Raw genomic sequence first — 13,492 nt, 5'->3', positions numbered from 1 at the left:
GGGTGGACAAGGAGGCCTGGGGCTCTGCAAGTGGGGCGGGTGGACAAGGAGACCTGGGGCTCTGCAGGCGGGGTGGGTGGACAAGGGGACCTGGGGTTCTGCAGGCGGGGCGGGTGGACAAGGAGGCCTGGGGCTCTGCAGTTGGTGGGGTGATTTCAGGTAGGGCTGCAGCCGTTGCTGCACTACAGTGGCAAACAGTCTGAGTCATTCAAAACACTAATCATCGCTAAGATGCAAGTTTTATACTGGTATTCCTCATGCCATTATTTCCTGCTCAAAGACTACTTGTGTAAGTTAAGCGGCCCCTAACTGGGTCACAATCCAAGACTTTGGTCATAAGTTAAAACTACAGTTCTGATACAAAATTAAAGAAAAACACAACATGAATACATAAATAAGAAAGGAATTCGAAACATAAAACTACAGTTCTGGTCATGACCCAAGGTGCTGCACATCAGGCGGGTGGCAACGGAAGGACCCACCGTGTAAGACATCAACAGTTCTCTCTCACAGCTCAGTCCTGGAGGAGCAGTCCCACGTGGGGACGAAGGCACAAGCAGCAGAAGGGCCTTGGCTAACCAAGTGAGTAACATCTCGAGATACTAGATGTTGAAGGACTGGCAGGCCCAAGTTCCTTCTTGGGGATGAGTGAGAAAAAAATAGCAGCTAACTACTATTTGGATCAAATCATAAAAAACTGCCAGCATCGGACTCTTCGTGACCTCTAAGAATTTAAACTGGTCTAACTGAATGGTGAGTGATTAAGAGTGAGGATGGGGATGAGATACGGACACCAGGAGAGACGAGGATGTCATTCCTCTTGTGAGAGTCTCACTATGTAGTACAGGGAGCCTTGAACTCGCTCATGCAGCCCAGGCTGGCCCTGAACTCACAGTGCTCCTCCTGCCTCAGCCTCCCGAGTGCTGGGATTACAGGCACCACCACCCTCAGCACGGATGCTATGTATGATCTGATGGGGATGAGCCCTCCTGTCTCCACATGAGGAACAGAGGCACCCCCAACAAGAGAACACATTAGCTCAAGAAAGCCTGTACATGCCTGCTGAAACTGGGTCATTGACGTTCTTGAATGTTACACGGTAAAATTTCATTTGCTTACACTCACGACGTCGGCATCAGCCACTGAGTCCACCTGCTGAAGGCCTGCGGATGGTGGCGCATAGGAGCCAGCGCCCAGAGCCTGGGAGCCGACTTCGTCCAGGAAGCCCTTGGAGGACTCCACCGACATCAGGTATGCAGCTTTCAGCTTGTTCCTGTCCAGTAAGAGGCAGCAGTCAGTCAGTGTTACAGAGCGAGGCTCTGTTAGGGTACGTGCCTCAAACGCAGCAACGTGGTTTTGGTAAACAGGCAGGTTAGCAGCTGAAGGCCTGAATGCTACTTTTCGGCTCACAAAATAGCCTATTACTTCCATTACTGTTTGGAAAGGCGTAACACTTAAAGCCTTACCAAAACTTCAACAGATTACCTCTTGATTTTGAAGCACACCTTAGACACAGGCAGAACTACTGTAACGAGAGGTAACTCCTCCTGGCGTGCGTATATTCCTAGGGAGCCGGCTCTTAGGGCACCATCCCGGCAGGATGGTGGGACTACGCCTAAGGTGTCGGGATGTGTCTCTGTGAGGACAGCGTGCAGGGCAGAAGGCTGCCGCTGCTCTTAGGAGCCCACAAACTTCAAGGCGACGGACACAAAGGATCAATTTCAAATACAATGCAGTGACCCAATTCATAGTTCTCCTGGAAAGAAACGACTATTCCCTATAAAATGGTTTTCAATAAGGCATTAAATTACATGAACCTCAAATAAATTATCCTTTGGTATTCTATAGCAAGACTCCCATGAGATGCAATCACAATGTAATACAGCAGTCTTACCACACTCTTGGCTTACTTCAGGTTTTTACCTAAAATAAACATTACCCCGAGGCTATTAATTTTGCCCTTCAACAGTGACACCTCTTTCTCTTTCACTACAGGAAGACTCAGAGCCTTACAAGGAAAAACATCAACTTTACTGCAATGGTGTAAATCAAATTTACCTTGAAAGTAGTAACCAAAAGCTGTTTTTCTACATACTGCCTTACCTTTAAAACTATGCTATACGTATTAACAGAAAACTTAAAAAAAATTTTTTTTTTCAATGTATTTAGTAGAGGGTACACAGATGGGACTTACAGTGATCCTTCCTGTTTTTCAACCTCCCAAGTGCTGGGATTACAGGCCTGCTGCAGCACCTAGTCTCAAACTTCTCAGTGTGTCCCAGGGGCGGGGCTGGCATGGCACGCTGGGGACTGAAGCTCTGGCCCCTGCGTCTGCCTAGGCAGGTGCTTTAATCTGCTGAGCTATCTGGCTGGTCCACATTTTCTTAAATAGTAAGTGAGGCTTAGATTTTACCTAAGTGAATTCAGTATTTCAATTCACTCCCATACTTGTTTATTTCTGGTAAAAGCAAACTGAACTGAATCCTATCTTGGTTCCCTGCATACAACTAATAAATTGTGTCACACTCACTCAATACATGCACATTTAGGACTGGCTATCTACCTCAGTGGTAGAATTATTGCCTAATGCCCTGGGTTCAATCCCCAGAACAGGACGAAAAGAAAAGAGAAAGGCATGCAATTTTGTAATGTTCTTCAGAACAAAACTAGCAACAGAAAATGGAAGAGAAAGGTGGTTCTCTCCTACGCTGTAATTCGTGCACTGCTACACCGCCTATGAAGGCGGCACTAAGGAACCATAGAAATTACATGGTGCTGACTTTGAACTAAGCAGATGGCCTCAACCTTAAGTGCTCTACACTGCTGGATGAAAATGCAGATTGTTTTGCCTAAAATCTGTCTCTTTTAGTTAATGGAAAATCCCTTAAGTACTACCGAGTTGGGAGGGAGGTGGTGGTAGCACTTTTAGTCTGGACAGAGGGAATGTAAAAATCAACAGTGACAAGTCTTTTTGTTCCTTAGGAAAAAATACATGGAACACAGCACGTTAGGGAAGCCCAGCTGAGAATCTACCCAAGACTCAGCTGTCCCCAGTGCACGCTGTCCTCTCACGCTGGCTCCAGGAGCCCCTGGATGCTACGGCCTGCGATGCTCAGGACTGGCGTGCAAGATGGCACAGCACGTGTGCCTCATGCATGCGTCATCACCTGTATACGTAGTCACCTAGGTTACCACTGGCAACACCTGGCACAGTGGCGTGCTACCAGACTTTCGGCACACTGTGTCGTTTAGGGCAAGACAGGGAAAAAGTGCCCATGTGCAGCACAGATGCACCACCCCCCTTTTCAAAACCTGTGCTTGACTGAATCTGTACAGAAAGGATAAGGAGGGCAAGCAATAATACAAAATAAATGTTTTAAGCCTAAAGATACCTTTTATAGCCCATTATTTTCTTTGTTCTTTAAATTTTTAAAAAAATGTATTTGGTACAGAGTCTCACTACCCAGCCTTCCCAGCACTGGGATTATAGGTGTGTGCCACCACGCCTGGACTCGGTGACCAGCTCAGTGTGGTGGTGGGGTACAGGGGTGCAGTGGGGGGTGCCCAGCATGATGTGGTACAGGTGCTCTAACCCTGGTCCTAGCCTATTATTTTCAACAGTAGAAAATGACCAGTGTCTGTTTCATAGAAATCTGCAATGACCTTTAAATAAGGGTTCATCTAATATATTTTATATAGTCCTGCATAACTATCATTTTTTTTTTTTGTTTTTTTTTGGTGGAACCGGGGATTGAACTCAGGCCCTTGTGCTTGCCAGGGAAGCACTTATTCTACTGAGCCATCTCCCCGGCCCCATAACTATCATATTGAGAGCTCTTTATTGTTCATCTGGAAGCATACTGCAACTTCTCTTGCCTTTTGAATTATACTCTTTGTTATTTCCTATATGCTACTTCTGGAGGTATTAAAATATTTCAAGTTTGTATAACTAGAAAGTCTTACTTTTAGTTTTCAAAGGTATGTTTGCTAAGTATAAAATTCAAAGAGGACTAATCTTTTCTTTCAGTCTTTTAATTAATCTAGTTTCTTACAAACTTGGTCCTTTTTTTTCTAATGTGGAATAAGATGCTATTTAATTTTGTTCTTCCATAGTTAATATTTTTATGTATATGCTTTAATGATTTTTTTTCTGTACAAGAAGTTTTGGACATGGGGGTGGGGAGATAGCGCAGTAGAATAAACACTTGCCTGGCAAACACAAAGGCCTGAGTTCAATCCCTGGTTCTGCCAAAAACATTAAAAAAAAAAAGTTTTGGACAATTTCATTTTTGTGTATCTTGGTATAATTTTATTTAAATGTCTTTGTAAAAGGTTCATTTTTCTTGGAAATGTGGTATTACAAGATGAACTAAATTCAGAAATTTTAAATCTTTAAATATTTATTGCCTACTCCTTTCTACTTTGAGAATTCTAATTATATGAATATAAGTTTCTTGGTTTTGACACAGGAAAAAAAAAAAAAGTTTTGCGGAACTGAGGATTGAACTCAGGCCCTTGTGCTTGCCAGGGAAGCACTTATTCTACTGAGTCATCTCTCCCAGGCCCACCAATTGATATTGTTAAGACATGTCTTTAGTACTGTACATAAAAAGAAATATGACATTAAAAAAGGAGGAATTGGGCTGGTGAGACGGCTCAGTGATCTGGAGCACCTACTTAGAACAAGCTTGGCAAAGCACAGGGACCGCGGTTCAGTCCCCCAGCTCTACATGCCAGCCAGCCCCGCCCCCTGGTGGGCTGAGCTGGCCCCCCTGCCCAAATAAATAAAAATTAAAAAAAAAAAAAGGGAGGAATCACAAAGCTGGATATGTGGTACTCGCCTGTGGTACCGGGGCCCTGGGAGGGCGAGGCAGCAGCGTCGCATAGATGGAAGCTCAGCTTGGGCAACTCAGCAAGGTCCTCAAAAACAAACAGAAAAAAGGGCTGGTGTGCAGTGAGGACCTGGCATTTAGCCCTAGGAACAGCCAAAAAGAGGGCAGGGCAAGAATCACTGATGTGGAATTGATCATGTTTTGGGGGTAATTTTTGAATTTCTACAATAAACATGCTAGTGAAAAGGATGTAAATGAATATATACAATATTAACAATTGCATTTACAAATGCACGGTCAAGAAAGTAACAAAAACATTAATAACTCTTCTTCTAGGCTTCATTTGCACATGTATTCCCTTGCTCGCTTGCTTAGTCAGTGCTGGGACTGAACCCAGGCCCTTCATGCTCCCAGGCAAGAGCTCTAGCGTGAGTTACACCCCAGCCCTTCCTGTCCAATACTTTCTATACTTCTAATCCTTGCACGTAGTAAAGACGGCATAACCAGAAAAGCTACAGATTTCAAATAAGCAAGCAAGATTTCAAATAAGCATGAAGCACGTAATACGGAAACTTACTTGGCAGTCTGGACATCTGCCGGGGAGAGGTTCCCTTGAGCGATTGCCTTTACTTGGTTATACGCAGCCTTGATAACCTAAGACACACAAGGGAAAACCCATCACCCCTGGCCAGCGCTGAGGCTCCCGAGCAGCCCCAACACTCCTCTATTGGGCCAAAGCGCAAGAAGGAGTTGCCTTTAAAAACAGCGACGTCTACCTGCAATTCTCAGTGGCCACACAGCCCTGAACGCTGCTGTTTGTACAACCTGTAGTACCCAAGAGCCAGGGTTTATGTAATGTAAGCGGCAGAGGAGAGAAGGTGGTGGAGAGCCAACACTTGGACTTGGCTTCGCCTGTAGAGAATACACATTTCTGGGGCCGGGGATATAGCTCAGTGGCACTAGGGCCTGCCTGGCAAGGTCCTGAGTTCAACTCCTGGTACCAAAAATAAACAAAAAACACCCCCCAAAAACCCAATCCCCTCCCCCAAGAAAAACCTCCAAACATTTCTTAAAACTTCTCCAGGCTTCCGGAGTCATGTAGTTAACACTGCTGTCTCCTACTATTCACGCAGAAGAAAGTGCAATCCACACACAGCCCATCTGCAAGCCTTCCTCTATCTGTACCTGGAACACCAGAGTCAAGAGGGACCAAGCTGCAGTGAGGTGGATGCTTGGGAAATGTGCTGAATGGAGGAGCCCAGCCCATGCCTTTTCCACTTGAACCCCGGCTCCATCGGGGCCCACTGCTGAGGGTCCCAGGCACCTAAGTTCTAGGACATGTCCCTTCCACATTAGCCACGCACTGCCATAGCCACGCCCGTCCTAATTCCGAGCTCCCAATTCCAAGCTTCTGGTCTCAGTTCTGTCCTGGCTCTTCTACTCCCTTCACTGCCCACTTTCTCTCAAGCTGCCCTGTCCGGCCTGTGACTATGGACCATCCCTTCAGTCACTCTTGACAGAGCTCTGAACTCTGTGCTATCTTCCTGCTGCTTCTGAGTGGCGCAGGACTTGTGCAAGATTCCAACCTGCCTGCCTCTCCCGTGGTTCCATTAAGGCTGTAAATGTTAAAGACCTAAAATTAGAAAGCAGACCTGGCTCACTACCCTGTGCATTCCCAGGCACTCATTTTGGGGAGATCCCTGCCCCACTGCTGATGCCAGTCACACGTCTAGGTTGCTTGCCCCAAGTCTCTTCTCCTTTCAAGGACCCCACCTTCTCATCCATACACATGGCCTGGCCTCCTCCCTGGCCCAATATGAGTTTCCTTGTCTCTGGACATTACTACTTCTACCTCCAAGATTAACCCAACCCACTCATGGTCTGGATCCCTCCTGCTCTTGCTTTTCCAGATCTGAGCCATTTATCATTTTCTAGCTCCAGTATTACTCTGTTTTTTAAAAAATCAGTGTCTGAACTCTGCAAAAGCTGTCGGCCTCCTCCCTGCGAGGCGGGGCCCATCGTTCCTGACTTCTCACTCACTTACTCCCTAACCACATTAAAACTCACTTACAACTACTTTGTGGAGAGCTAAGATTGCCAGTGATGCCCTCGCTTGCTGCTCTGAGGTGGACCCCAATCTGTGGTGGATCAAAATGGGGTCACCTATTTTCTCATTCCTGGCATTCCAGTCTGCCTTTTTTTCCCTTCCAGTCTTACTGGCCACTTTCCTTAGTCATCTGCCCCCTAAGTGGTGGTGTTTTCCAGAACACGAGCTTCCAGTTTTCTTTTATAATTTTTCACTCACAATTGTGACTCCAAGAAATCTCTATAGTGAAGCTTAGCATATACAGATCATAACCTTCACTTCTCCTGGACTGTGAAATTAGATACTGCAGAGCTGACTCAACCCCACCTGTCTAAGTGGAACCGCAATACTGAGACATTTTCCTGCTTTCCTGGAATTTTAGCAGGCATTTTTAGATATTCCTGTATTAGACACACTTCAGTGACAGCACAATACAGACAATGCTGATAAATGGTGGCATTCAAATTATTTTATCTAAAACCATGTAAATTTGGGGATTAAGTTTATGAGAGTAGGAAAGTTTGAAACTTACATCTCTGGCCGCTGATGCCTGTGAGACAGTGTAAATCCCAAAAAGCCCGGAATCGGAGTAGCTGGCATTAAAGGCAGAAACCTGAAATGGAAGGAAGCATTATGTGAGGGTGCTCTCCCAGGCCAGAGGGACAGTTTCCTCCAGGCTGCCTACAGTCACCAGCACCTTCACAGCGTAAGAAAATCGATTAATGCTTCACCTAACAAGTCTTGCTAAGAGCTGAAGTGCTGTATACAGGTTACCTCTTTCAGAGCTGCAATGGTTTTAACTTTTTTCCATTTAAAACTTTCTAAAACAATTGTTCAAAAAAAAAGCGCCCATAATTGTTCATTCTTCTCTTTATTGTTTTCTTTCCAACTTTCTTTTGATGAATAGTAACATAAACACAGTTATTCTAACAAACAGCGGCCACATGGTATGCACTATGGACTCTGGCATTAGATCTGCTTCAGTGTGCTGCTGGTATTGAGTGTTTTCACCTATTTGCTTTCATTTCTCTTACACACAAGTCAAAGGGTTGGATAAAATGTTCGCTAGAACCATTACCCACGAAAGTTTAGCCTCTGGGTAATCTTAGAGACAGTGCGTGCTCACAGGCTGAGCAGTTTTGCCTACTTAAGGGAAAAGCGACTGCATAGTGCTTTGCAGTGTTTATACCACTTAACATAGAAAATCACCTGAGTCACTCAAGTGCAGACTTTCAGGTTCTGGCAACACAGCCACTGACCTACATCCCTGTGGTCAGGGCCCCGGAGCCCACAATTTCTTCTAATTGAGGGAGGGTCTCACTATGTAGCCTAGGTTGGCCTTGAACTCGCAGTGATCGTCCTGCCTCAGCTTCCCAAGTGCTGGGATTACAGATGTGTGCCACCGTGGCTGGTAAGAACCCACGTTTTATACAAATGATTCAAATGATTCTCATTCTTTCCAAATCTGATCACCACCTGAGTTTCTTAACAGTTTCATTATAATTTTAAAATTGTACTACTCAAACCCCAAATTTCAAACTAGAAATCTTATTAATTATCAGATTGGAGATTAAACTCCAGCCACACAAAAATATTAGTTACATTCAATGGTGAAAAAGTAAAGCATTAAGAAAGCAGCAGATTATGAATGAAGAGAAAAAAAATCGGGGGGAAATTAAAATAGCGAAGTTTAATTTAGGGCTAAGATACTGGATTTCACTGTGCTCTAGGGAGCCCTAAGGCTCTCTGCAGCCTGAAGGGGCTTCACAGCAAAGCCAGCCATGCACATTTCTTCCATGTGCTCGACACCTGGGAAGTCATATGGGAAAAGGTCCCTCGTTACCAAACACAAAACTCTTCATCAAGTTTATTAAACAGGAACAAAACCAAGAATACTGACTCCAATTTCTGCTGTTAAGTGTCAAATGGCCAAGACTTAATGATGCATAAAGCTAATATGCTGTATACTGCAAATTCTGACCAGCCTCAGCCCTAAAATACAGTACATTTGTTGCATTTTAAAAAGGCATCCCAGGCCTGGGAATGTAGCTCAGTGGCACAACGCCTGCCTGGCAAGCACAAGGTCCTGAGTTCAACTGCTGGAACCAAAGGAGATAAAAAGGCATACTATTATGAGCTCTCTACACGATTACATGGGAACAAACGATGCCCACTCACTAAAATTGTTTCTTGGTATTTCATATTCTCCCGATATATCAATATTTTGAAAGCTTTAACGTTTCCTTGTCTTAAAAAGGTACTTTCTAGAACACTTTGTTATGACTGTCATTTTCTTTTACTTAAACTGGAGAGGCAGGGCTGTAAACAATTTTTTGTTTGTTTTGAGATAAGAGCTCACTATATAGTCCAGGCTGGCCTTGAACTCAGGGCAATCCTCCTGCCTCAGCCTCACCTGCTGGCATTACAAGCCTGTACCACCACACCTGGCTCTATGAAGAATTTTCTTGGTGAAAGTCTTGCCCATTTCGTTGGAAAATATAAAGGGCAGTGAAACTGTAGAGTGGCTACACAGAATGGAGTTATCTAGTAAGAACACCAGTTAGAACCTCGGGTAATGTATAACATCTGAAATGTTACCGTAAGAGGAAAGAACTGACGTGTGAATGTTTCCCCAGGCATTCAATTCCCCTTTATGTATTAGAATGGAAAAGATGGTACCTTTTTTGGGTTTCTTTTCTATTTTTTTTTTGGTGGAACTGGGGATTGAACTCAGGTCCTTGCACTTGCCAGGGAAGAGCTTATTCCACTGAGCCATCTCCCCAGCCCCCAAGTTTTTTGGTTTCAAGTCAGAGTTTTTATATGTACTCCAGGCTGGGCTCAAACTCATGGTGATCGTCCTCTCTCAGCCTCCTGAGTGCTGGGGTTACAGTAATGTGCCACTGCGCCTGGCTAGAACAGCCGATAGAGTCACTACTGAGGTAAGACCGGCACTTTTCAACTGTATCAGTTTTTTGTGTTTCCCTTAACCTTTGACGAGCAATTAAGAGCTGATGATCAGGGTCACACCACAAATACTAAGCCTCTGAAAGCAGGAGGAGACACCAAGTTCTTGGACTCACATCAAACGGCTGGTGGGACCCTTTAGCAACCGCCTGGTAAAGGAGGCTGGTGGCCTTGCTGCCCCTCTTGACGTGGGGCCCCGCGCCCAGGACATGCTGGAGCACACTGCACGCGCTGGCTTCTGCACTTCCCACCGCAGCACCTTCTGCCACAACAGCAGCGTGGACGAGGCTGTCTCCATTCTGTTCTCGGATTTCACCTGGGGCCACATAGGCAGAGGACGAGGAGGACAACAGTTTGGCCACCATTCATGTTATGCTTCAGTCCTTCCCAGGACAGGGTACTCACCCACAAGAGGAAGCTCATGTGGCCCTGCCCTTTCCCAAGGCCATCCTACCCCACCTACTTGCCACCTACTGGGGAACAAGACAGTGCTAAACGACAGCCTATTCACTCCAAAGCGCTATTCCAGCCGGGAAACACCCTCCCCATAATCGAAGCATGACACCACAGCCTGCTCACCTCCATGGTATTTGGCCTTTGTGCCAGATAAACCAAGTCCACCCCTCATGTTGAGAAACTGCTCAGCGACTTGCTTGAGAACAGGATGACTCACACCTGTTGGAACAGAAATAAGAAGTTGGAACCAGAATTTCTAAAAGTTATTAAACATGTACTACTAAAAAGGTCTTCTCATCATGTCATTCCCTATCAATTTACAGTTTATTTACTTTTTTGGCAGAACCGGGGATTGAAATCAGGCCCTTGCGCTTGCTAGGGAAGCGCTTATTCTACTGAGCCATCTCCTTGGCCCCCAATTTACAGTTTATAACGCTAAACTATCATACTTAATTTAAAAATGTACAGATAATATCACTCCTCTTTTTTCTTCTTTTGGTGTTAGAGACTGAATTCAGAGCCTCAAGTCCCCCAAGTTCATGCTCCACCACTGAGACATACTCCCAGCCCTTATTCTTAAAATGAGAGCCAAGGGTAGTGGCACTTGGGAGGCTGAAGCAGAAGGATTGCCATGAGTTTTGAGTGGGGTCAAGGCCAACTTGAACTACATAGTGAGACACTGTCTAAAAAAAAAAAAAAGGATATAATTCTACTAGTACTTCTAAATTATCTTTCACAATTTGCACCTGACTGGTGCAAACTCAAACATTTAATGGTTTGAGGAATTCCATTCAGTCAGCTATGGAAGTGCATGCCTAGAACACCCACACTCTGGGATCTCAGCTTTGAGACCAGCCTGGACAACTTATTGAGACCCGGGAATACAGCCCAGTGTGAAGATCCTATGTTCAATCCTAGTCCTGGAAAAAAATTTAAAAAGAAAAAAAATCCTTATGGATATGCCATCATTTACATAATCCATCCCTTCTTGATGGACAAGAACATGTTCCAACGGTAAATAATAGTGCACTCACCATCAAAGAACACTGCCAAGAAGGTATAAAAAGTTGGGAGAAAATATCCATGAATCGTGTGTGTGGTAAGGGTCTATTATCTAGAATATATATAAAGAACTTACGAGTAAAAAACAAATGCAGAGCATTTGCCTAGCAGATGCCCTGGGTGTCCTAGCAACATAAAACCCCAACAGCTTAATTAAAATATGGGCTGAGACCATGAACAAACATTTCTCCAAGAAGTTAATCAGATGTCCAGAAAGAAAATGAAAAAATGACTGTCACTGGTCATTAAGGCAAATGAAACTGAACCCACAATGACCACTTCATACCCATTAAGACAGAAAGGCAGTTGACAGTAAGTAACAGGCTTTCGTGAAGATGTAGAAAAACTGGACACACATGTAAAATGGTGTATAATCTGAAAATAATCTGGCATTTCCTCAGTTGTTACATAGGTACCATGTCCTGGCAATCCTCAAAAGAACTGAAACCAGGTATCCCAAGAAAAACTAGCACATGATGTCCACATTCAAAACCACTTGCACTGGGCACGCTGGCCCAGGCCCCCCACACTTGAGAAGCTGCTGCAAGAGGATCGGAGCAAGTCCCTGGGGCTATGACCACGGCCAGTCTAGACTACATACAGTCCCTATCTCAAAAAGCCAAAAGATAAAAGCCCAAAACAAACAAACTGAACCAATCCAAACCTACCTACCAACCAAAAACCCCCTCAAATATCCTTAAAGGGTGAATATTCAAATGTCAATACACAGATAGGCAAAATGTGGTAATGGAGTTATTTTTCAGCCATGAATGGGAATCTAAGAGAATATGTATGACCCTGAAACATGCTTAAAGAAGTCTGTTATAAAATCGACCTGTGATATGATCATTTATATAAAATATTTAAATCAGTAAGATCTTTCGAGATAAGGTTAACGGGTAAGAGGCAGGGAGAAACAGTGCAGAACAGCTGCCGATGGGTGGGGTTTTTGCAGGGGTGGGGAGACGGTCGGAAACTGACTGAGGAACACCACACACCTGTGTTTGGGGCCTGAACTGGCTCACTGCAGAGCGCCTGCCGGGCAGCACAAGGCCCTGGGTCCAACAGGGCAGGGTGTGTGTTAAACTTATGGCAGGTGAGTTATACTTCGATCTACTCCAAACTGTGCCTAGGTGCCCCAAAGCCTCATGAGGTCATAGGCGGTGCTTTTTCAGAGTTGGCCAAAGCTGGAGTGAGCAATGCTGGGATCAATCCACTCATTGGTTGGTGCTGCCCTAAGCCTGGTAGCCACGATAGTGTAAGAGGGGCGGAAAAAGCTGCCAGGGTCCCGTGCTTGCTCTGCTGCTGCCACCCGCCGTGAACTGTTGCTCCTCTGCTGTGCAGCGCTGCCTTGGAGGCGGCTAATTACAGACGGACACCTCTACAAACTGCAAGGGAGATACCCCTCTCTCCCTTTAACTCGGCATCAGGTACTGTTCTGAAGCCACAAGCCATACGATACTGCAGTGATATTCTCAGGCACATACTCGCTAAGCCTGACCAGGTGATTCTGTAGGACACATTCTTGAAAGTTTCTGAACCTATAAGTATCAACATTCAGACTTTATAAATGTGTGTATTTATTCATAAATCTATTCTCCCCCCAGAATATACTAGCTTCCTCCTGCCTCAGTTTCCCTACTGCTACGATTATAGGCATGTGCCACCACACCTATCCCACCAATAATTTTTTTTGAGGGGTGCCAGTAATTGAACTCAGGACTCTACACTTGCTGGGCAGGCACTGCGCTGCTGAGTAGTTACATCCCTATCCCCCACCAACAATTTTGACACTACCAGTCCTAATTTTTGCCAATCTTACCATTAAAATTATTAGTGAGGCTAACCATCTTTAAAAAAAAGCAGACACATATACATATACTTCTGCATAAATTGTCTGCTTAGGCTCTTTTGCCTTTTTTTTTTTTAAATTAAACTGCACTTTTTTAAAGACAGGTTATGGGCTGGTGAGATGGCTCAGTGGTCTAAAGCACATACTTAGAACAAGCTTAGCAAAGCACAGGGACCGCGGTTCAATCCCCCAGCACCACATGCCAGCCAGCCCCGCCCCCTGGTGGGCTGAGCTGGCCAC

General features: G+C 45.0%; 1 protein-coding gene across 1 annotated transcript in view; it reads right to left on the bottom strand.

The window, feature by feature from the left end:
* LOC101576799 (cytochrome b-c1 complex subunit 2, mitochondrial) overlaps window positions 1-13,492 on the bottom strand; it is a 46,157-nt gene that overhangs the window by 1,079 nt on the left and 31,586 nt on the right. The window contains exons 9-13 of the mRNA XM_023703284.1: window positions 10,462-10,594; window positions 9,999-10,198; window positions 7,451-7,531; window positions 5,410-5,486; window positions 1,120-1,273 (exon numbers count right to left, since the gene is read on the bottom strand). Coding sequence (XP_023559052.1) covers window positions 1,120-1,273; window positions 5,410-5,486; window positions 7,451-7,531; window positions 9,999-10,198; window positions 10,462-10,594 — 645 coding nt within the window. The remainder of the gene's footprint in view (window positions 1-1,119; window positions 1,274-5,409; window positions 5,487-7,450; window positions 7,532-9,998; window positions 10,199-10,461; window positions 10,595-13,492) is intronic.

This window comes from Octodon degus, unplaced genomic scaffold, assembly GCF_000260255.1.
Source record: "Octodon degus isolate 3935 unplaced genomic scaffold, OctDeg1.0 scaffold00001, whole genome shotgun sequence".
NCBI classification, from domain to species: Eukaryota; Metazoa; Chordata; class Mammalia; order Rodentia; family Octodontidae; genus Octodon; species Octodon degus.
Note: the sequence above shows the minus strand (reverse complement) of the source record. Positions and strands in the feature narration are given on the sequence as shown.